At 42.2% G+C, this 23032-nt stretch overlaps 1 protein-coding gene across 6 annotated transcripts in view; it reads left to right on the top strand.

The window, feature by feature from the left end:
- Positions 1-1945: 1945 nt before the first annotated feature.
- The window catches only part of CCDC83 (coiled-coil domain containing 83), a 55854-nt gene continuing 34767 nt past the window's right edge, over positions 1946-23032 (top strand). The window contains exons 1-6 of one of the 6 annotated variants that reach the window (XM_025286215.2): positions 1946-2083; positions 2365-2437; positions 5067-5130; positions 8492-8614; positions 14048-14132; positions 20007-20169. In XM_025286215.2, the coding sequence (XP_025142000.2) occupies positions 8520-8614; positions 14048-14132; positions 20007-20169 (343 nt within the window). In that variant the 5' untranslated portion in view covers positions 1946-2083; positions 2365-2437; positions 5067-5130; positions 8492-8519. Of the gene's footprint in view, positions 2084-2361; positions 2438-4766; positions 4809-5066; positions 5131-7615; positions 8077-8491; positions 8615-14047; positions 14133-20006; positions 20170-23032 lie in introns of those variants that run through there. The other 5 variants (XM_006067330.3, XM_025286220.2, XM_025286216.2 and 2 more) reach the window with 5 other exon arrangements.

Genomic DNA, 23032 nt, shown 5'->3' with positions numbered 1-23032 from the left:
TTTATCAGATGTGTAGAACACAGCAAATTAACACTGAACAAATATAAAACCCTAGAAGAATAAAGGGCAGTTTGAACAAGGTAGAAGACATAAATGACCTCAAAGAAGCTAGGTTTCAGGTGACTTTTTACTTAGAAAAATTACCTTAATCAAAGGTAATTAATATTTGTATTCGCTGCTTCAGTTCTCCTCCATAAGCTCTTAATATGTATTCATGTAACAGCATTAATCATGAAATACATGAAAATGTATTTTTAAAAAATCAAATTCAAGGATGCCAAATGTTAGACTTACAAGACAAAAAGGATACCTACTTGACTCAAATGTAACTAAGTGCTCTCAGAATATAAGAAATTGTCTTCAGGCAGGAAATGAGAAGGAACCCAGGTGAGGAAACAGGGAAATTCACGAGTTGTAGGTGTATATTTTTCCCCCTTGAAATTAGGAGTTCAGTTCAGTCGGTCAGTTGTCAGAATCAGGTTCTTTTCCAGTGAGTCAGTTCTTCACATCAGGTGGACAAAGTATTGGAGTTTCAGCTTCAGCATCAGTCCTTCCAATGATATTCAGGACTGATCTCCTTTAGGATGGACTGGTTGGATCTCCTTGCAGTCCAAGGGACTCTCAAGAGTCTTCTCCAAAACCAGAGCTGCCAAAAGTGGAAAGAGAGGGAAAGACGAAATCTATACGGGTTTTCTTGAGGTTTTGGAGCCAAAAAAAAAAAGATACAACGAGAAGGAACATAAGCAGGATCAAGGGCTTTTAGAGCTGTGCTGCTGCTAAGTCGCTTCAGTTGTGTCCGACTCTGTGCGACCCCATAGATGGAAGCCCACCAGGCCCCTCCGTCCCTGGGATTCTCCAGGTAAGAATACTGGAGTGGGTTGCCATTTACAGTTACCTTAAAAGCATTTAGTCCAGGGGTCTGCAGTTCTCCTTGGAGTTAAACCCGAGAAAATGCTTACACAAAACGAAAGCAGGCAGGAGAGAGGCCTCCGTGGAGGAAGGGGCGGGGTGCGGAGAGGCGGGCAGAACGCACATCCCTTTCCCATCCTACAAGCTGTCGGAAAACCACGGTCCAATCCTGATGTCTAACTTTACAACGGAAGAAACAGGGAGTAGCTTGCAGTCACAACACAGAGCCTAGATCTCAAGCCTCTGCACCACTTGCGGCCTCCCAGTTCGCCTCGCGAGGGAGTTAAAAGTGGGCGAGTGAGTCTTGGAAGAAAAGTTATGACCAACCTAGACCTAGACCAACCTAGGTTAGTTATGACCAACCTAATATGCTAGACAGCATATTAAAAAGCAGAGACATTACTTTGCCAACAAAGTTACGTCTAGTCAAGGCTATGGTTTTTCCAGTGGTCATGTATGAATGTGAGAGTTGGACTGTGAAGAAAGATGAGCGCCAAAGAACTGATGCTTTTGAACTGTGGTGTTGGGAGAAGACTGTGGAGAGTCCCCTGAACTGCAAGAAGATCCAACAGTCCATCCTAAAGGAGAGATCAGTCCTGGGTGTTCATTGGAAGGACTGATATTGAAGCTGAAACTCCAATACTTTGGCCACCTGATGCGAAGAGCTGACTCATTGGAAAATAGCCTGATGCTGGGAAAGATTGAAGGCAGGAGGAGAAGGGGACGACAGAGGATGCGACGGCTGGATGGCATCACCGACTCAATGGACATGAGCTTGAGTAAACTCCAGGAGTTGGTGATGGACAGGGAAGCCTGGCGTGCTGCATCCCATGGGGTTGCAAAGAGTTGGACACGATTGAGCGACTGAACTGAACTGAACTGAGGGAGTCTCGGTGCAGCTACGCGAGTTGAGACGGTGAGAACCGGGTAGGGAGACAACTGGAGCGCGGACCCTCGACCTGACTGTTCCCCGCTGCGGCCACCAGGGGGCGGGCCCGGCCCGCCGCTCGCGGCTTGCTGTGGTGGAAGGGGGAGGCCCGCGCGCGCCGGTCGCCTTGGAAACGGAGGGCGCGGCGGCTGCCCTGGAGTGAACTGGCCGGGTCCGCCCGCCGGCCGTGCGCGCTGCCTTCGGGTCCACTGCTGTGTATCCGCACCCGGAAGCCGTCCAGGGGAGGTCAGTACACTGCCTAGCCTCCTTGCTCGGCCCCGGCTCCTTCCAGTCTGACTCTGAAGACTTTTTTGAGCATCTCCGCCCGGTACCCACTGGCCCTGCAGCTGGCTCCGCACAAAACGGGCCTGGGGTTCCGACTTTCCGGGGGTCCAACATCGAGTGAAGTGCTGGGCGGTTAGGAGCCGCTAACCTCCTAACCTTTTCACTCAAGAGACACAAAGGGAGGAAGAACTTTTTGGATCCGATCAGAATACTAACGCATCTCTCTTTCCGCCTCACAGTAGAACCCCTGGATACGTTGCTCATTTGCCTTACTGAGATCTCAGTTCCGGAGAGCAGGATCTGACTTTGACTCAGGTTTGTAACCTTCGTGATGCCCTCAGCCTCTGGCACACAACGGATGCTCAATAGACTAATCATGCCTTCTGTTCGTATGGGGCTTTATCGCTTGGCAGTTTTCCCAAAGCATTTGAGCCTCATTAATAATCATGACAGGTAGGAAAGATGGAAGAGAAAGCGAGGGTCAGAGAGGTCTAGAGACCTGTCCGAGGTTATAAAACTCCTTCATGGAGGAGCTAGGTCTAGACTCCAATCTCCTTAATGCTCTTCTCGCTGAATCCGCAGTCTGGTGAAAGGCTTTAGATAACAGACCCCGCAAATCTTTGCGTCCTTAGTACCAGCATGGAGCCCTCCCGCTGCAGGAGCTTTATAAGCTCTGGGTGTGGCGTTGATGGCTCTTCACCCTCAGCTTCTTGCCCTGGCTGCTGGCAGCATCCTTCTAAATAGGACGCTTGGCTTCTTTCTTTTATTAATCTGTTAGATTTGTATCGCAGCTTGTTTGTCTCCTCATTCCCCTTCTTACCCCATAATTCTCTGCTGGGTGGAGAGAGTTGAGAAAGCAGTTGGGAGGTGAGAGAACATGTCACATCTGATGACAAAAAAAGAGAGAAAGCTTCCTGTGAAGGCAGAGAAGGAAAAGAATAAGACTAGGTATTTATCAACATGTGTAATAATTGCTCATTGTTTTCTTTCCACCACCCCCAAGACCCAGCCCCAGTTGGCATGCTTTATTCACTGTTCAAGGAGAGAGGTCTTTTCATTCTCCTTCGCCATCAGAGTGTGGAAAGTCCTGCATGTATATATGTCCATTATTCTCACCATATTCTCTTCATGGTTATGTTTCTTTTCCAAATTGGCTGTATCTTACATTTTAAAGTTGTTTGAGGCTATATGTGTATGATCTATACAAATGAGGTGGGTCTGAAATTTTGTGAGACTAAATTTAGGTGATATTATCACTACTAAGAGCCTTTAAATGCATTCAGGTGTTTTTTTTTTTTTAATATATGCTGGAGAGCATTTCCACAACATTTTAGATTGTATTAAAAATAGTATCCTAGCCTAACTGAGAATTTGAATTTAAAAGTCATTTTACTTTCCAATCAGGGTATATACAATATTATGAGCAAATAAATAGGACCATCAGGAAAGAAAGTGACTGTGCATATTATTTGCCAGTCGGGCATTTGAATCAGATCTGAACACCCAGTTTGTGCCTATGGGAGATGGTGACCTATATGTTAATATCTGTTTTTGAATTCCCAAAATGAGTTGCTGAAGTGGTTACCTTTCAGTATTTGGGGAGTTATACTTTGTTGAAGATGAGTGCCTTAATGGTTAGATGTCAGATTGTTCGTTAACAAAGGCTTTTGGAAGTACTGCATTATTACAGCTGTTGTTAGACTGACATAATCTTATAGCTTGTTAATGGCAAAGCCATGTCTAGACTTCAAGACTTCCAATACTCATAGAGGGATCTTTTCTTAACTAAATCATATTCTCAACCCCTGATGGAATCTTAGTCAGAACTTTTATCATTACTGATGCTATTAAGTAAATATCCACCATTTCAATCTATATATGAAACATTAGCTAGCAAACATCAGGATCCACTTCAAATGTCTAGAAAGGCGTTAGGGCAGAACTGCCACTCCCAGCCTCCATAGAACTACGAAAGGAGTCATTAGGAAGCTTCTGGATATTCATGGCTCCACAAAGTCATGAGGAACTTTCTAGGTATTGAGCCAGGACCCTGAGACCGTGCAGGAAAGGACAGACTCCTTGTTTGGGGGATAATGCAGAAGGTAAAGAATCCACTTGCAGTGCAGGAGACCTGGGTTTGATCCCTGGGTCAGGAAGATTCCCTGGAGAAGAGAATGGCTGCCAACTCCAGTAGTTCTGCCTGGGAAACCCCATGGACAGAGGAGCCTAGTGGGCTACAGCCCATGGGGCCGCAAAGAGTTGGACGCAACTGAGTGACTAACACACTTTACAGAGTCAAAGCATTATGGGATGAGAGGATATTTGAAGAAGATGGCTTATTATATACTAAATAGACTTCTTACTTTTCACTGAGAAGCATTTGGGGAATACTTTTTGAAACATTTCCTGATAGAAAATGATTATGGAATAGTCTCTGAAAATGCTGGATACCCAAGTCCTTCAAACCCAGCCTCTTCACCTGCCCTCACTGGGTGTGTGTATTTGTGTGTGGGTGTGCACGTGCGTGCACTCAGTACTGTCCAACTCTTTGTGACCCCATAGACTGTGGCCCACAAGGCTCCTGTTTCCATGGAAATTTCCAGGCAAGAATACTGCAGTAGGTTCCCATTTCCTCCTCCTGATCCACTGATAGAACTGGTGTCTCTTACATCTCCTGAACTGGCAGGTGGGTTCTTTCCACTAGTGCCACACCCATAATGTATGTTATTGATGCCCCAACAGAGTTGGGAGAGGAAAAACAAGCACAAAAGATCATGCCCTGGGGAAGTAGCTCTCTAGCATTTATTACTTGTATGGTTTTCTAAACCTTTTAGAGTTGCTCTCTCTCTCTCTCTTTTCTTTTTTTAAGTTCTATTGGAGTATGCTTCTTTCTTCCTATCAGCCTAAGTAGAAGTCTCACCTCTTTTATATTTTATAACTACAGGCCAGAAAAATTGCCACAGACGAACAGGCCCTTAATAGATGTTTGAAGTTACTGACTAATCCAGGCAAGTATTCGTTTGTCAGGAATTATTTTAAGTGAAATCTTCTTGGAGGATAGTTATTTTATAGCTGTTTTTTCTAGAATTCTCACCTTTTCCCGAGGAATCCTCTAGGTGGTCAGGAACTGTAAATCCTTGTCAATGTTTATTAAAATCCCCATTGTTTGTAGGACATTATCTAATGCAAAAGTACATTTTGATGGAATGTCATTAGGTCACTGCAAAAAAGCAACTGTTAAGCAGGTGACCCAAATGGCTTTCTAATTTTCTGTAAAGTATGTGAAACAATGAATCTTAATATAGTTTATGCACAAACCACTTATGCTTAATGGATCCACATTTTCACTCATATTTTATTAAAATCTTTTGCCTTGAGCTGCAGTTAAGTAAGTAACTGTACATTGGTCAGAGAGTCATAAACATAAGAGCCAGGTAACTGGAGTAATTGAGCAAAATGAGGTCATTTTTCCTCCAGCACCAGATGGGTACCACAGGTGGGAACTATAACACTTGATCTCTTCCATATGACTCAGAAAAAAAATTAGAGATTAATGTTATTTGTTTCAGCTTTTAAATAAAATATTTTATAGTAAAAGTTTTTGTTAAACACTAAGTTCTTATAAAAAGCAACCCTTGACAGCATGCTATGGTTTTGTGTAGCTGTTAAGTTAAAAATCCTAATTTTAAAATAGAAAGTAATATAAAAATACAGTTTTCCTGAAACAAAAGATAGCAATTTTGTTTTCCTAGTGCTGTTTCTGTGAACTGTGCCAGTATGCGGCCTATGGAATCATTCTCAATACTTCCACATCTGAGACGATAACACAATATATTAACCTGTCTTAATGAATTTAATCTTTTTGATATGTCACCTTTGTGGTTTTCAGTTAAAAAGTATTGTAGTATATTTGCATTCACAAACCCTAGAATCTATTAGGATACAGAGATGAACACACTTGGCTAGAAAAGTCTTAGGCACTAAGACTGAACCTCGCTAGAGGTCTGGTTATGCAAACAGCAAGTCTGTAGGGGAAAAGTGTGTTTTTATTTCAGAGAGTGTTTCCATTGTGGATCTGAATGATTTGTGTAGATTGCCTATTCGGTGATCCAAATCAGTGATGAAGGCTGATGGTCAAAAACCACATGGATTCGTCTTTACACCTCACCTCATACTTGGCAGTAGGCAGACATTCTTCTGCTTTAGTTACCTGAAATTTACCAGATTATGCTTCTGGAGCCATAACTAAAGGGGCAGAAATACTTACTAAGTTCTTTCTATATGGCAGACACTATGCCAGGTGCTTTAAATATTAACCTGTTTCATCCTTACCAGTGTTTAAAATAAGAATTTTGTTCTCACTTTACAGATGATGGAACTGAAGCTCAAAAAGATTAAGTAGCCTACTCAAGGTCACCTAGATAGTGGGTGGTAGATCTAGGATTAAAATATGTCTACCTGATTCATCCATCTGATTGTTCACTTGACAAGAACCACATCTACTGTGCTAGGTGGGGAAATACAGTAATGTACAAGAATTACATCACTCCCACTCTCATGGAGTTTCCAGCCATTTAAACAAATAACTACAAAGGTTATGTTTTTCCTACCACACCCACCCACACCCACCTAGTAATACATTGAATGCAGGTTAGGTACTTACCTTCTTGAGATCTGTTGTTGTTGTTCAGCTGCCAAGTCGTGTCCAACTCTCTGCAACCCCATGAATTGCAGCACGCCAGGCTTCCCTGTCCTTCATTATCTCCTTACGTTTGCTCAAATTCATGTCCATTGAGTCAGTGATGCCATCCAACCATCTCATCCTCTGTCATTCCCTTCTTCTCTTGCCCTCAGTCTTGCCCAGCATCAGGGTCTTTTTCAATGAGTCAGAACTTCGCATCAGGTGGCCAAAGTATTGGAGCTTCAGCTTCAGCATCAGACCTTCCAATGAACACCCAGGACTGATCTCTTTTAGGATGGACTGGTTTGATCTCGTTGCAGTCCAAGGGACTCTCAAGAGTTCAGCACCACAGTTGAAAAGCATCAATTCTTCACTCAGCCTTCTTTATAGTCCAAATCTCACATCCATACATGACTACTGGAAAAACCATAGCTTTGACTATATGGACCTTTGTTAGTAAAGTGATGTCTCTGCTTTTATAATACACTGTCTAGGTCTGTCATAGCTTTTCTTCCAAGGAGCAAGCATCTTTTAATTTTATGGCTGCAGTCACCATCCACAGTGATTTTGGAGCCCAGGAAAATAAAGTCTGTCACTGTTTCCATTGTTTCCCCATCTATTTGCCATGAAGTGCTAGGACCAGATGCCTTGATCTTAGTTTTTTCAATGTTGAGTTTTAAGCCAGCTTTTTCACTCTCCTCTTTCACTTTCATCAAGAGGCTCTTTAGTTCCTCTTCACTTTCTGCCATTAAAGGGGTATCATTTTCATATCTGAGGTTGCTGTTATTTCTCCCAGGATTTTGATTCCAGCTTGTGAGTCATCCAGCCCAATATTTCACATGATATATTCTGCATATAAGTTAATAAGCAGAGTGACAATATACATTAATAAAAATCCAAAGATAAAAATCTGTCAAGAAAAACTATCATCTTAAAAGATGTGCATTAGTACTTATACCAAATTCTCCAAGTGTTCCTCTTTACCATAAAAACTAAAAACAGTGGGTCTGATTTTCCCTTTTAAAAAATATTATTTTTGATGTTTCTTATTATAACATACAAAAGCAATTAATAGCTGATAAACAGTCACTGGTAATGAGAATACATTATTTTTATCACCCTTATTATTTTGCATTTATAAACCTCTTAACCATTTAAAAAACATTTTTATTAAAGTCCTTATATTTGCTCTTTATAGCAACCCTGGCCAAACCTAGTTTCTTTGGATCCCTGTTCTGACTCTCGAATCCAAGTTTCCTGGTCCTCATAAAAGGTTGTGCTTTTGTTTCATCTTAATTTTTAATAACTAAAAGACATTTATTGAGCTGCTGTTATAGGCAGGGCACTCTGCCAAACACTGTGGAGACATGAAATGATTGAAAAAGTTAAGTTCTTGCTCTTAAAGAAGCTCAATGGGGGCAACAGTTGTTGATGGATCGTTGAAGAGAGTGAGTCTCAGAAAGTTTGGGGTCCTGGTCTGGACCTGCTCTAAGCATGGAACTCAGACTCAAGAATCCAGTTGATTCCTGATGACTCAGCATTATGGATGATGTCAGCTCTGGGGATACGGGAGCAATCTGGATGGAAGAGCCAGTTTAAAGTTAAGTCCCAGTAGTGCTTTATATGATAAACACAAGTAAAGGAACAAAGGATTTATTTATTTTTCCTGTGTCTCTTTTTTCAAACAGGTGTTCTTCTTACTAGCTAAGCAACACAATGGAAACCACGGCGAAAACAAATAAAAGGGATATTCAAGATGGGCCGCCAAAAGAAGTCAAATTGCCTATCAGTGAAGCACTTTTAGACTATCAGTAAGTTTAGATTATGGAATCCAAAAGTTCTCATACATAAGTGGCAAGCACTGCTAACACTCACATAACTCCAGCGGAACATGAAGCGCTCCAAAGCTGTCACGGAAGCTGGATTAGAGGCATAATTTCACTCTCGTGCTACGTGCATTTTTTTTTTTAGGTTTTGGCACGTTGGCAGTAACACAAGCCAAGCTATGAAACAGCATTCGTGAATGGGTCTTGGCTCCCTCGCCCCCTCCATTGAATTATTGGTCACCCTCCCTCAAATACACAGCAACTTGCTGGCTTACCTCTTCAAATAGAGCACACCTCAGTTAGTGTCCATTTACAAAAGAGTGAATGTACACACACTTCTCTTCTTCATTTAACTTTTTATTTCTAGACATTTCAATTTGCATTGTCCTCAAATGCCTACAAATGAAAACCAAATGATTTATAATTATTTTTAATAAAAAAGGGCTTCCCTGATGACTCAGCTGGTAAAGAATCTGCCTGCAATGCAGGAGACCTGGATTCCATCCCTGGGTTGGGAAGATCCCCTGGAGAAGGGAAAGGCTACCCACTCCAGTATTCTGGCCTGGAGAATTCCATGGACTGGATAGTCCATGAGGTCGCAAAGAGTCGGACATGACTGAGCAACTTTCACTTTCACCTTAATAAGAATATCTTAATCTTTCTATCCCAGGAGCTGGAGACGAGACTAGAGGTGATACCTGTTGTTTGTGTGTGTTTTATCTAACTGATGGAGAGTAAGCCCTTTGATAGCTTTTGAACTTCAACTTTGGGTCCCGGGTAGGTGTTTTAATGTGTAACACTTAGGAAGTGAATGAATGCATGTCAGTTTTTTTTTTTTTTTTTCTAATAAGAAGGTACTTCATGCCTATTGAGCAAGTATTTGAATGTTAACCAAATACATGCAGGCAAGTCCTGATCACTAGAGGGCAACAGTGAACAGGCCCACACGGTCCATTCCTAAGGAAGCACGGGAGATGGACGTTAAACACACAGTCCGGTCTTTCCTGAAAAATTGCATACCTCTAAAGAAGATGCTATGGAAGAACAGTGTAGGGTGCTCCGCAACAGCATAACTGAAGGACTGAACAGACTCAGTGCATGCTCGGTCATTTCAGTCGCAGGGATCAGGAAGAGCTCGTCTGAGGGGGCGATGTGGGAGCTGATCTCGGAAAGAGGAGGAACAGATGCATGTTACAGAGCCAGAGAGGGAGGGCCGGAAAGGCTCATGGAAGAGAGGGCGGGTGAGGAAGGGCGTGTTGCAGTCCAGGAACAGAGAGAAGGCAGAGGGAGCGAGAGAGGGCAAGGGCGGGGTCAGATTAGCAGATCCCCATGGATACATGGGTCTTGGGAGTAGGAGGCCGTCTATTGGAGGGGGACAAGGTTGAAACTGGGGAGCAATGCTGGAGACCAGGTCTCAACGACATTCAGGGAAAATCCAATGTCCTTCTTGTGAGACTCCGAGTCTGTATGTTCTTTTTAGAAGATGGTGAGCGAGAGGGTCAGAACACTGACAGCACCCACGGGAAGGGACTTTTCACCAAGTGCCCTTTTATTTAACACTGGAGGTAACATTAAGCGATGGCCAGATTCTCCCTGCGCTCGTTTTGCAGCGTAACTGAAGACTTGGCGCACTTGGCTTCTGAGAGGTGGGCAGAAAGTCCAGCTCCGTGACTGCAGTCTGGTCTCTCACCTTTTCCCCACGGCCCACAAGGATGGCATCCAGCTACGGCTCCTTCTCTCTCCTCTGGGTCAACCAGAGGCCAGTCTTTCTCCTCTTCAACAGAGGTTTCCAAACAGGCAAACATTTAAAAATTCTCATGATCTAGTACAAGGCCTAAGTTGAGCATTCCCATGCTTTCCGTTCTCTTCCTTTGTTGAAACTAAATAAACAGCCTCATGGACTGAACAGCCTGGGCCTTCCCGCGCCCTTCTGGTGACACTTCAGCTGTTCCCTGAGGTCCCAGGTGACGGGACTTTTGTCACATGATGAATAGTCAAGACGCCCCCCTCACCATCTGAGGAAGGATCATCCAAGGGTGCCTGGCAGCATCTTACATTTCTCTTATACGACCTCAGCCCCTAACAAAGAGCTCAGGGCCCAGAGTAGGTCGTCGATGACTTTAGAACAACTGAACTTTTCTTAATCTCTCTCAAGAAAATAAGGCCATAGACCTCTGTGGTTGTTGGCGAAGAACTGAGACTGCCATTGTTGAATCTGCAGAGTGATCACGTCTTAGTCACCCTTTTTCCTCAGGAAATTTGTTCCAAGACTCCCAAGGGATGCCTGAAATTATGGATAGTACCTAACCCTTTATATACTATGTCTTTTCTTCACATATATACCTATGATAGAGTTTAATTTCTAAATTAGGCACAGTAACAGATTAACAATAAATAATAATAAAATAGAACAGTTGTAACAATATACTATATTAAAGTTATGTGAATGTGGTCTTCCTCTCTCTTTCCCTTTAGCAAAATATCTTATTGCATAATACTAAATCTCTAGGTGACGGTGGTTTTTATTTTTTCCTTTATATTTATTCCCCACTCCCAACCCAGTTTTCTACAAGTATGGACATAGGTATAGCAATAGGTACAGATATAGTTACGGGTTTTAAAAGTATAATAAGTAAGAGTATAGATTCTTTTTTGGAACCCACATTTGTGTTCCTTCTCAGAATTTTTAACAAAATTGCATGGAGGAAGGAAGTTGACACATTACTATGTTAATACTCAATAAACAACCTATAATAAAAATAGGAAAGAGTTTTATTCAAGCCAAACTGAGGGCTGTAGCCCAGGAGACACAGATGGAAGAAGCAGTTGAACTGTGTTCCACTGACTGCAGAATGGGGAGGCTTATGTAGGCAAAAGGGCTTCCTTGGTGCCTCAGTGGTAAAGAATCCACCTGCCAATGCAGGAGATGCAGATTCGATTCCTGGGTTGGGAAGATCCTCTGGAGAAGGAAATGGCAACCCAGTCCAGGGTTCTTGCCTGGAAAATCCCAGGGACAGAGGAGTCTGGTGAGACACAGTCCATGGGCCCAAGAGTAGGACACGAATTAGTGACTTAACAATGACAGCAACATACAGGCCCAAACCACAGTTACGTGTTTGTCAAGAATTAGGGTTGGAATCGGTGAGAAGTAAGGGCTCAAAGTAAGGACTTTGAGGCCATAAAATTGCAGCTGGCTGCCCCTGGCAAAAATATTATTTTGAAAATGGCCAGTGGCATCTTTGAGTTTGATCCAGTTCAAAACAGAGTTCTCAGTGATACAGAAGTGTGTCTGAAACCGCATCCAGTGTGGCCACCCAGCTCCTTTTTGAATGCCTGAACCACGGTCACTCCATTTTCATGTTTAAATGCATTCTTTTCTGTCACGGTTAAAGCAGATGAACAATAGATGTTTGACAGGCCACAGGTTGTTCTAGTCAGCATAAAGTTCAAGCCAAATCAGGAGTAAGCCAGGATGACTTCCTCATACCTCAATATGTGAAAATTCCTTCCATCAACTAACATTTTAATAAGGAGGGAAGGGACAAGGTGCCAGACGCACTGCATTAGTGTTAATTCCGTATCACTGTGCTTCAAAACAGCACAATACCCTTTTCAAAGCACTTCAGTGTATATTAAGTGCTCAGTATAAACCTCATTGGTTTATTTTCCCACTTGCTTCAGCATTTAGTGTAACATGTGGGTTACTAGGGCACTGAGTAGATAAGGGAGATGGGAAAAGGAAGAAGTGTTCAGAGAACAGGGAGGCTTGAATTCCCACAGTGGCTAATGGTGGGGCGCCCTGAGGCTTAGCTTCCTCTGAAAGCATTAGTCATTCAGTCCTACTCTGTGACCCCATGGACGGTAGCCCACACCAGGCTCCTCTGTCCGTGGAATTCTCCAGGCCAGAACACTGGAGCGGGTAGCCTTTCCCTTTTCCAGGGGATCTTCCCGACCCAGGGATCAAACCCAGGTCTCCTGCATTACAGGCGGATTCTTTACCGTCTGAGCCACCAAGGAAGCCCTGCTTCCTGATAAATTCATCATCTCTGAGGCCCGCGGAGGCTGAAGTGAATTCCCAGGAAAGGCTAGGTGACGTTAAGCCTGCAACTACCGAACGCTCCACAAGGGGGCCGTTGAAGCAGCCAAACATTCAGGGCGTCTTAGAATCCACCCCGCCCCCAGGCTTGCTGATGCCTCTCAGACCTCTCCCAACTGCCCCCTGCAGAAGCAACTCAAGGCAAAGCCTAAAGGATTTGCTCATTTTAAAAATGCTTTTTCTCTTCATTTGGAAAGAAAGAGCTTTATTTTTCTCTCTACTAAGTTTCAATTCAGTTCAGTTCAGTCGCTCAGTCGTGTCCGACTCTTTGCGACCCCATGAATCGCAGCACGCCAGGCCTCCCTGTCCATCACCAGCTCCCGGAGTTCACCCAGACTCACGTCCATCGAGTCGGTGATGCCATCCGGCCATCTCATCCTCTGTCGTCCCCTTCTCCTCCTGTCCCCAGTCCCTCCCAGCATCAGAGACTTTTCCAATGAGTCAACTCTTCAAATACATAGAGCTGGGTGGGTGTTGTTATCTCTCTCTTGACAGCTTGGAAACTGAAGTTCAGAGAATTGACTTGTTGAGGTCATGTAGGTAAGAAGTGGAAGAGACAAGATTGAAAAGCAGAGTTTCTCATTCTGTAAATACTCCTCTGTTCACTACACCACAAAGATGCTATATATATATATATTTAATAGAGGCAAGGGATTTACATGGGGCTAGTTCTGTTCCTTTATTTTGGTCTCAGATTTAAAGTGGTAAGATTTATGAGGTAATAGAGATACCCTTAACTCTTCAAATAGATATCAAATTGCCTATACCAGAGTCTTTCCATGCTTTCTATATTTTATACCTAACAGACATTTAACAAATACTTGTTTGGTATTTAAAAAATGTACTTGTGTCAAGAAAGAAACCTTTTACAGTTTATAGACAAGATGGTATCCTAATGAACTTGACCAATAGGTCAGCCTGGCTTACCCTACTGTTTCAAGAAGCTGTGCTTGCCCCTGTAAAGTCTTTGTCTTGTCATTTTTGTCTGAATGTTTTTGGATTTCCAGGAAGCATGTTTTCTATATGCCCTTTCCTGGGTTCTTTTTATGCTGAATTATTTATAGATAATGAGAGAGTACAAAAGTTATGACTATGAAATAAAAATGGGGATTGATATTTTTTAAAACTTAAAGTTATCTCTCTAATACATATTTTAGTAAGTAAAATATACTCTTTACAACATCAGTAAAGATTATTATCCCTAAACAGGGTTTTATAGTATATTTAATACTTTATTTCAATTCAAATAGTATAATTTAAAAATTTTCTTTCATTAATTTTTCCTAAAGGAAATAATTGTAACACATTATTTCTGTTATTAGCTGTCAAATAAAGGAAAACGCACTGGAACGATTTATGGCTCAAATAAAGAAACTTAGAGAAAAGAATCAAAAGTATCATGAAAGAGTGAGTATAAAATATAAAGCCAATATCTAATCATTAAACATTTATGCAAATGCTTAAAAATTTTTTGAGTTATAATGAAATGAACTCTAGGAAATTATCTTCTTTAGTGCTTAGACCTGATTAGTTTACAATATATTTAAATGTATTTTTGTACATGGGAGGCAAGAGGGAACTGCTGTTTCTATTTATTAATTATAATGTCAAAGGAAGTCACCTTGAATTGTGTTATTTAGATCATGAGGACACTGAATCTTATGTTTAAAAATGTAAAGCTCTGCAACCCCATTTATCTTTTAATTTCTTATTTAACCAAACTATAATCCTGAAAGATGATGCTGTGAAAGTGCTGCACTCAATATGCCAGCAAATTTGGAAGACTCAGCAGTGGCCACAGGACTGGAAAAGGTCAGTTTTCATTCCAATCCCAAAGAAAGGCAATGCCAAAGAATGCTCAAACTACCACACAATTGCACTCATCTCACACGCTAGTATAGTAAGGCTCAAAATTCTCCAAGCCAGGCTTCAGCAATACGTGAACTGTGAACTTCCAGATGTTCAAGCTGGTTTTAGGAAAGGCAGAGGAACCAGAGATCACATTGCCAACATCCACTGGATCATGGAAAAAGGAAGAGAGTTCCAAAAAAACATCTACTTCTGCTTTATTGACTATGCCAAAGCCTTTGACTATGTGGATCACAAGAAACTGTGGAAAATTCTTCAAGAGATGGGAATACCAGACCACCTGACCTGCCTCTTGAGAAACCTGTATGCAGGTCAGGAAGCAACAGTTAGAACTGGACATGGAACAACAGACTGGTTCCAAATAGGAAAAGGAGTTCGTCTCTTTCTTGAATTTCCTTCTACTTCTCTGATCATTTCTTCTTTTTCTTTTTTTTTTCATTGTTTTTTTTCCCTGGAATAGGAAAAGTAACTACCGTTAATTGAGAGTCCACTCACCAACAAGCAATTCTCAGGCTCTAGTGGGGTGTCTGAGAGTTCACCTCAATTCTGACACTTACCTACCTGGAGATAGAATCACATTCCACAGGTAAAGGGCTCAGTCCCACAAGACCACCCTGCACTTCGGACGCCAGTTACCAGTCCAGGGTGTTACTTGTACATCTGGTTGACTGGCTATAAATCAGGGGCTCGCACAACCCCATCCTCCTCAGGTTCGATTAACTTGCTAGAATGGCTCACAGAACCAAGAAAACCCATTTACTCACTAGATCATTAAAAAGGTATTAAAGGCTATGAATCGACAGTCAGATGAAGAGATACAGAGACCAGAGTGAAAGTGAAAGTTGCTCAGTTGTGTCCGACTCTTTGCAACTCTGTGGAGTTCTCCAGGCCAGAATACTGGAGTGGGTAGCTATTCCTTTCTCCAGGGGATCTTCCCAACCCAGGGATCAAACCCAGGTCTCTGACATTGCAGGCAGATTCTTTACCGGCTGAGCCATCAGGAAGCCCCTAGAGAGCAAAGTACCAAACAAAGGAGCTTCTGCCCTTGTGGAGCTTGGGGCCTGGCACAGCAGCACATGGAAGCTGTCTGGGAAAGGACCAAAAGATGCTCCTTTTCCAGGTTTTAATGGAGGCTTCATCACATAATCATGATTGACTAAATCCTTGGCCAGTAGCAGTTGATTCCACCTCAAGTCCCTCTCCTGTCCCTGGAAATCAACATGAGGGACTGCAATCCTCTAATAACTTGATCAGTTCTCCTGGCAATCAGGCCCCCTCCCTTTCTCTCTCCCAGGTTCAAATGTCACTTTCATTAACATAAACCCAATTATGATGGCAGAAAATTCCATGGGTTTTGGTTACTGTGGGCCAGGAACTATGGTTGAAAATCATTTAAAAAAAATACCATAAGAATATGTCTAAGAAATACAGATATATATTTATCTATATATATATTTATATCATAAACTTATCATATCTATTTATGGTCTTTGGAAGGGAAGCTATGACAAACCTAGACAGTGTATTAAAAAGCAGAGACATCACTTTGCAACAAAGGTCTGTCTAGTCAAAGCTATGGTTTTTCCAGTAGTCATGTATGGATGTGAGAGCTGGACCATAAAGAAGGCTGAGTGCCAAGAAATTGATGCTTTCAAATTGTGGTGCTGGAGAAGACTCTTGAGAGTCCCTTGGACAGCAAGGAGATAAAACCAGTCAATCGTAAAGGAAACCAACCCTGAATGTTCATTGGAAGGACTGATGCTGAAGCTCCAATACTTTGACCACCTGATGCAAACAGCTGACTCACTGGGAAAGACACCGATGCTGGGAAAGATTGAGGGCAGGAGGAGAAAGTGGACAACAGAGGATGAGATGGTTGGGTGGCATCACTGACTCAATGGACACGAGTTTGACTATCAGGAGACAGTGAAAGACAGAGGAGCCTGGCGTGCTGCAGTCCTTGGAGCCGCAAAGAGTTGGACCCAACTTAGTGACTGAACAACAAAGAAATACATTTTGGTCACCTGAGTGACCAAAGATATACATACATATATTTCTTATAAATGACAGTATCACAACCATACACTAAAAAGAAAAAAATGTAAAAACTGGTGAAATAGAAATAAAATCTCTAGTTCAATTAATGACATTGTACCAATGTCAACTTCCTGGTTTTGATGCTGTGCTCTCATTAGATAAGATGTTACCATTTGGGAAAGCTGGGTGGACAGTAGACGGGAACTGTGTGTCCTATTTTGGCAGCTTCTATTCTTGTGAGTCTAAAAAAGTTTTTAAAAGGCCATGAGATGGCCTTATAACAAAAATAATCCTTCCTTTGTAGCTCAGATACTAAATCTCCTTTCTTCTATTTATAATATGATAATTAGTCTTACCTCAAATAATAAATTTACTTCACAAGGTAAATGTCTTTTTTTAAGCATATTGGTGGATATATTTAAATTTATTTTTCAGTATATCACTCAAAATAATTTTTCAGATATAGTGAACTTTGTAACACTGTCAGACACATTTCTTTTCTATTTGAAATTCATACAGGATTTGAAAGTTTAATATAGATGTTATTAAATGCATATGGCCTTTTAGATTCTTAGGAATACATAAGAGCTGTCAAAACTCCCTATGGACATCTCATCTCCAGTTTTCTTCTGAAGTTTTTTGTTTTGTTTTGTTTTGTTTTTTGGTCAGCTTGTTGTTTACCTCAACTTTTATTAACACCTCAGGGAGCTGTGGGCTTCCCAGGTGGCAGAGTGGTAAAGAATCCGCCTGCCAATGCAGGAGACACAAGAGATGCGGGTTCAATCCCTGGGTCAGGAAGATCCTCTGGAGGAGGAAATGGCTAGCTACTCCAGTATTCATGTCTAGAAAAGTCCATGGACAGAGGAGCCTGGCAGGCTACAGTCCATAGGGCTTCAAAGAGCTGGACACAACTGAGTGCACACACACACACATACACACACACACGGAGCTGTAATGTTCAACAACTGTTGATTGTTTTTGACAAGCCAATCTGGAAAAAGGCTGTTAAGATACTGGGTAAGCTCTGAGTCAGGGCAAATAAAGACAAGGCTTGCCAGTGGGATTTTCCAGGGAATTACCAGATAAGTCAACTAATGGCCCTTATTTAGGAACTTGGCTTTGCAAGAGTTCTGCCTCTCTTACTTCTCTCCCCAACCCTCAGCCACAGGCTGCTAGATTGCTGGATTTTGCCATAATTGTGGGGCTACTGGTTTTTAGGGTAAGTTTGAAATGCCACAAAACTCACTGTTCTTACTAAGATTCAACCATTTTTCTTACGTAAACACTCCCTGGAAGTTACTGCAAAGCCTTTAATTTCCAGAGTTCTGAAAAGTTGATTTTGCCAATTTTTGCCAATTTTTTCTCATTGCCTTTATGAAGAAGCGGATTTTCAGCAGTCTTACTCCACCACTTCTGTTTATGTCATTCTCTACAAGATTTTACAAAATTAGAAGGAAAGAAATTCAGTTTTCAGATATATATCATATCATGAATTCTTTGGTACTAAAAATTCTTCAGAGACAGAATTCAGATACTTTAGAATATTGCAAACAAAAGATCAGAGATGTTAAACTGTGGGATTTTGAATATCATATCTTTTTCATGTTTATTTCTATTTTTTTAAATCACTCAAAGCCTGTCCAGTCTGTCTTTTTGTTTTTTGGCTGTATTTATCATTACTGAGCATCATAAAGTTAATTGTTTGTTGCTTTTGTTCAGTTTATCAAAGTTTTACATTAAAATTCTAAAGCACTGATATGACAATCATGTCATACAGCCTGTGGAATGACTTAAAGAGCATTAAGTTTACATTAAAATCCTCTCAGGAGTTTATTAAACTAGTGTCTATTTTGCTAAACAATTTTAAGAAATCAAATTTTTCAGCCATCAGCTTTAAAGTTTGTTGATTCAATATTAAAGACCTGAGTTTTAGTAGGCTGCAGCACTATCAATAAATCACAAATATTTAGATTATCAGAAAAAATTTGGCTACCCAAAGTGTGGGTTGTGGGCCAGCAGGTTCGGCATCACCTGGAATATATGAGAAATGCAGAATTATAGGCATCACACCAAACTTAATCAGAATCTGCATTTTTAACAAGGTTCCCAAGTGCTAGGTATACACGTTGAAGTTTCAGAAGTATTGGCTTAGAGAATCAATTTTGAGAAAGAAAATATTATTATAGTAGAGTATCTATGAAGGTTGCTGCTGCTGCTGCTAAGTCACTTCAGTCGTGTCCAACTCTGTGCGACCCTATAGACGGCAGCCCACGAGGCTCCCCCCATCCCTGGGATTCTCCAGGCAAGAACACTGGAGTGAGGTGCCATTTCCTTCTCCAATGCATGAAAGTGAAAAGTGAAAGGGAAGTCGCTCAGTTGTGTCCGACTCTTAGCAACTCCATAGACTGTAGCCCACCAGGCTCCTCTGTCCATGGGATTTTCCAGGCAAGAGTACTGGAGTGGATTGCCATAGCCTATGAAGGTTAAGAGAATAAAAACATGAATATCAGAAATAAAATACAATATTGAAAAACTTATAGTAAAGAGAATGTTAAATTATAGGAAAATAAGTAATTTTTTAAAGTAGTATTAGAATATTTTAAGTATATACATTTTGTTAGGTTTAAGAAATTGAAGGAAAGACCCCAGGGAAGTGGGTATTAAAACTTAAAGGGAGAAAAAAAAAAGGAAGGCTAAGAAAAGTACAAGAAATATGTATTAAGTTCACACACAATAAAATATTTCTACATATGCATAATAAACTAGCAAGGGCAAAAATAAACTCTAAGTTGATTAAATAAGAAACATGGAAACATGGACAGGATATTCACAAGAAGAACACAGTTCATGTTTCAAGTGTGGAGTATTGGAATAGTGAGTGATCATCACCCCAGAAGAGAATTAGGGTCACTTGTGAGAAAAGCAAAAAATAATGTAAATCCCACAAGAGCAGTACTTTTGTCTGTTTTGTTCATGGATATATGCCTAGTGTCTAGATGACTCCTAGCATATGGTAGATAACTCCATAAATATTGAATAAATGAATGATGTTTCCTAGAAAAGAAAGATATTGGTGGAAGTTGAAGAAAGTGACCTCTGAAGTCTAATTTTAATGTTCATTGATCCTATGATAGGGCGATAGGCCGGCAGATTATTAACACAGGTTTTAAAATGGAACTGTCTCTTCAGTGATTACTGCATTGATGGATTTAATTTTGAGTCTTCCATCTTCTACATGCTCTTTGGAGATACTATTGAATAAATTATTTCATTAACTATTTATTGTTCAAGCCTCAGTGTGTGATTCTGTTTTGAGGGAAAACAATGGAGATACTTCAGCAGAGGTAATTAACAACTCTTTGATATTCACGACAGAATAAACGCTTAAAGGATGAACAGATTTGGCACATACGGAACCTACTAAAGGAACTCAGTGAAGAGAAGTCAGAGGGATCCGTAGTTGTAACAAGAGAGGAGGTTGAAAACGCAATGAAGGAAAAATGGAAGTTTGAAAGAGACCAGGAACAAAACTTGAAAGGTGATTTAGGAACTTAGAAAATTATCATAAAGCCATATCAAGTTATTTCTTGAATGTATCAATACTTTTGTCTCCTAATATGTTCAAAATGCCGTGGACATACTTCAAAGGGCATCATTACCGCCGCAACCACAAACCCACAAATGTAGGTAAGTGGGCGAGAGAAGGAAATATCAAAGTGGGTGGAGATAATGAAGCCAAGTGAGGAGGAGGACAAGCAGTGGTCAGAAACACAGACCAAAGCCCTCTGGCCTTTAACACCAGCCCGCATCCTGTGAGGCGCCACACCGAACTCCAGGCAGTGGTGATCTGCTCTTTTGCAGGGAAATTGTCTTGTTTGGTGTCTTCAATGGCTTCAGCCTCCGTTCAGGCTTGGGAATGGTAAGGGGAGTATAACACCTCCTCCCCAGCCCCAGTATCTCTAAGGAAGCTAAGCCCCCTATTTAGATGGGGAAAGAGGGATTGGATTTGGAAAAGGGGACGTTTACAGGACGTGGATAGAAATGATGCTGGTACAGAAGGTGAAAGACGCAGGACATAGTCTTGCCACGGGCTCAGGAGGTACCAGGGTCCTGAGAGCTGGACCCTCAGTGTTGACACACGCACTGAAAAAAAATTCCTATTCCTTCATCTTGAGCTTGCTGCTCAGATTTCTAGATTTTTTTTTTTTTTTTTTCGCCAGAACCTCTATAAATACCATCCCTGCCAGGAACCTGGAAAACAGGGGAGAGACTGGAGTGCTACCAGAAAGCAGTGTGAGAACCTGAGAGGCAAAAACGAGGGGCTAGATATTCTTGGATTTCCCCAAGCATTCTAGAGAGCCTACTTACTCAAGCACTTGGCCGGGAGCAAGCGCTCCATTCATAGAGAGTTGTCATTTTGGGTGAAATAGTTACCAAGGCCCCAGGTCAATCAGCAAGCTTCATTTTTAGGGGCTCTCCACCACTGCTCCATAAGCCTGCTCCGGCTGAGCCCCTGCAGAAACAGCAGTGACGTGGCGGCACGAGGTGGTGGATGCGTTTCCTGGCCAGGCCCGTCTCCGGGAGAATCCTGCTTCTGTGTGTAAGGGATGCTTTACAAACTCTCTTGAGATGGGTGTGAGACCTCAGCCGATGCTCAGACGTGCTCACTAAGCTGCCTTTGCAGGGAATGGTCCGGTTACTGGAGGCGTGCCCGTCTGCGGTCTGGGCTGGGGCTGGGGTGTGTGTCACCCAAGACCGGGGACGTGCTGGGTGACTAAGAACGGGAGGGCTGGGCATGTGCAGTGGTCCAAGGGAGAAAGAAGCCCATGGATGCTGATGAAGAGAGGGAGAGGGAGAGAACAGACGTGTCTACAAGGGGTCTCTGAGGCTGTCACGGTCGGCACCAGGCAGTCACCTGCAACTCAGTTGAGTTCATGGAACAGCGGCCGCAGCTCCGCCAGCAGCCTGGGACAGTGCAGAGCCTCTGAGCCGCGTCTGGACCTGCTGAGTCAGAGTCTGCATTTGGACAAGGTCACAGGGGGTTTCTGTGCACAGTCAAGTTTGAGAAGTGCTGACGAAACTCCCCTCTTCCAACGTTTACCTGGGATGCTTTCAGTTGCAAGGACAAAAATCCAACCCAGACTAGTCCAAGCATAAAGAAGATCAAGTAACCAGACAGAAAAGGCAGGGCGCTACTGAGCTGAATCCAGAGCCTCACATGCTGTCAGAGCTCAGCTTCCTTTTATTCGTCTCCCTCTCTTGCTCCTCCCCCCCATCACCCCCTCTTTCTAGCCCACCCTCTCCTTCCACACATGCCCCTCTCATCCCTCTTCTCTCTCTGTCTTCCCCTGGAAAGCTGGCTCCTTTTCCTGAGAACGTTCTCCCTGTGAGTCTAGAACTCTGACCACAGACACCTCTGAACGTACATCCTTATAACCTCAAAGTCGAGTGGAGACCAAAAAAGATATGTTTTCTACCAGTTTCAGTGAAAGCATTTCTAGGGAAGGACTCTGAGCCGAGGCCTAGCTTGGGGTGCACCCTCAGCCTTGGACCAATCCCTCTGGCCAGGAAAAGGGGCATCTGTAGTCAGTGTATTTACATGACGAGGGATAGGAGACATGTGTTACTAGATGAGAAGGGAGAGAGGGGTGCTAAGAAAGCAGAACAGCAGCTGCTACCCCCATCTGTCTTTCAAAAGCTTCAGTGACATCAACCAACCCTCCCCGCAAAGACTGAATGTGGTGCAGGGCTGAGTCTGGGGCAGTCTGCTCACAGAGGACAGCTGATCACTGGCGTCTAGTGTTCTTAATTGTTTAATAACAAGGACCACTTGTTAAGGGAATTAAAAAATGTATAATCTTATATTTTGAATATTAATATGTTAAGTATGTATTAAAAATGTATTATTATCACGGCTTCGACAAAGACATGTCTGGAGTCCTTCTGGATGTTTGAGCTGAAGAGCATCTCTCTGGCCTGAAAGAATGCTTTATTCATTTTGTAAATACTTACTGAGCCTCAACTAATGGCCAGATTCTCTGCCAAGTGCTGGGTTGACCGAGATGAATAAAATGTGGTCTTGTCCTCAGGAGCTCTCAAACAAGATGGAGCAGGGCAGTGAGTCAAACAGCCATTAAGTTCATTGTACCTGGTTTTGGTGATGCTTCCTTTTCCAGAATATTCAGCAGCTTGATACTCAGCCTAAAGACTGATACTCAGCCTGAAGCCTAAGTACACTGGGGCAGATTGGAAGTTTATATGATGAGACAGCTCCAAATTTGTACACATTTAACTGAGGAACTTAGCTTTCACTCTGAAGTCTTAACTCGGTGGCGACTGGGAAGAGCAGTGATTATGACTATCATATGCTGTCATTTCACACAAGGAAAGCTCAAAGAGTT

The sequence above is a fragment of the Bubalus bubalis genome, chromosome 5 (assembly GCF_019923935.1).
Source record: "Bubalus bubalis isolate 160015118507 breed Murrah chromosome 5, NDDB_SH_1, whole genome shotgun sequence".
Classification (NCBI taxonomy): Eukaryota; Metazoa; Chordata; class Mammalia; order Artiodactyla; family Bovidae; genus Bubalus; species Bubalus bubalis.
The sequence above is the reverse complement of the archived record's forward strand: the minus strand, read 5'-3'. Positions and strand labels throughout refer to the sequence as shown.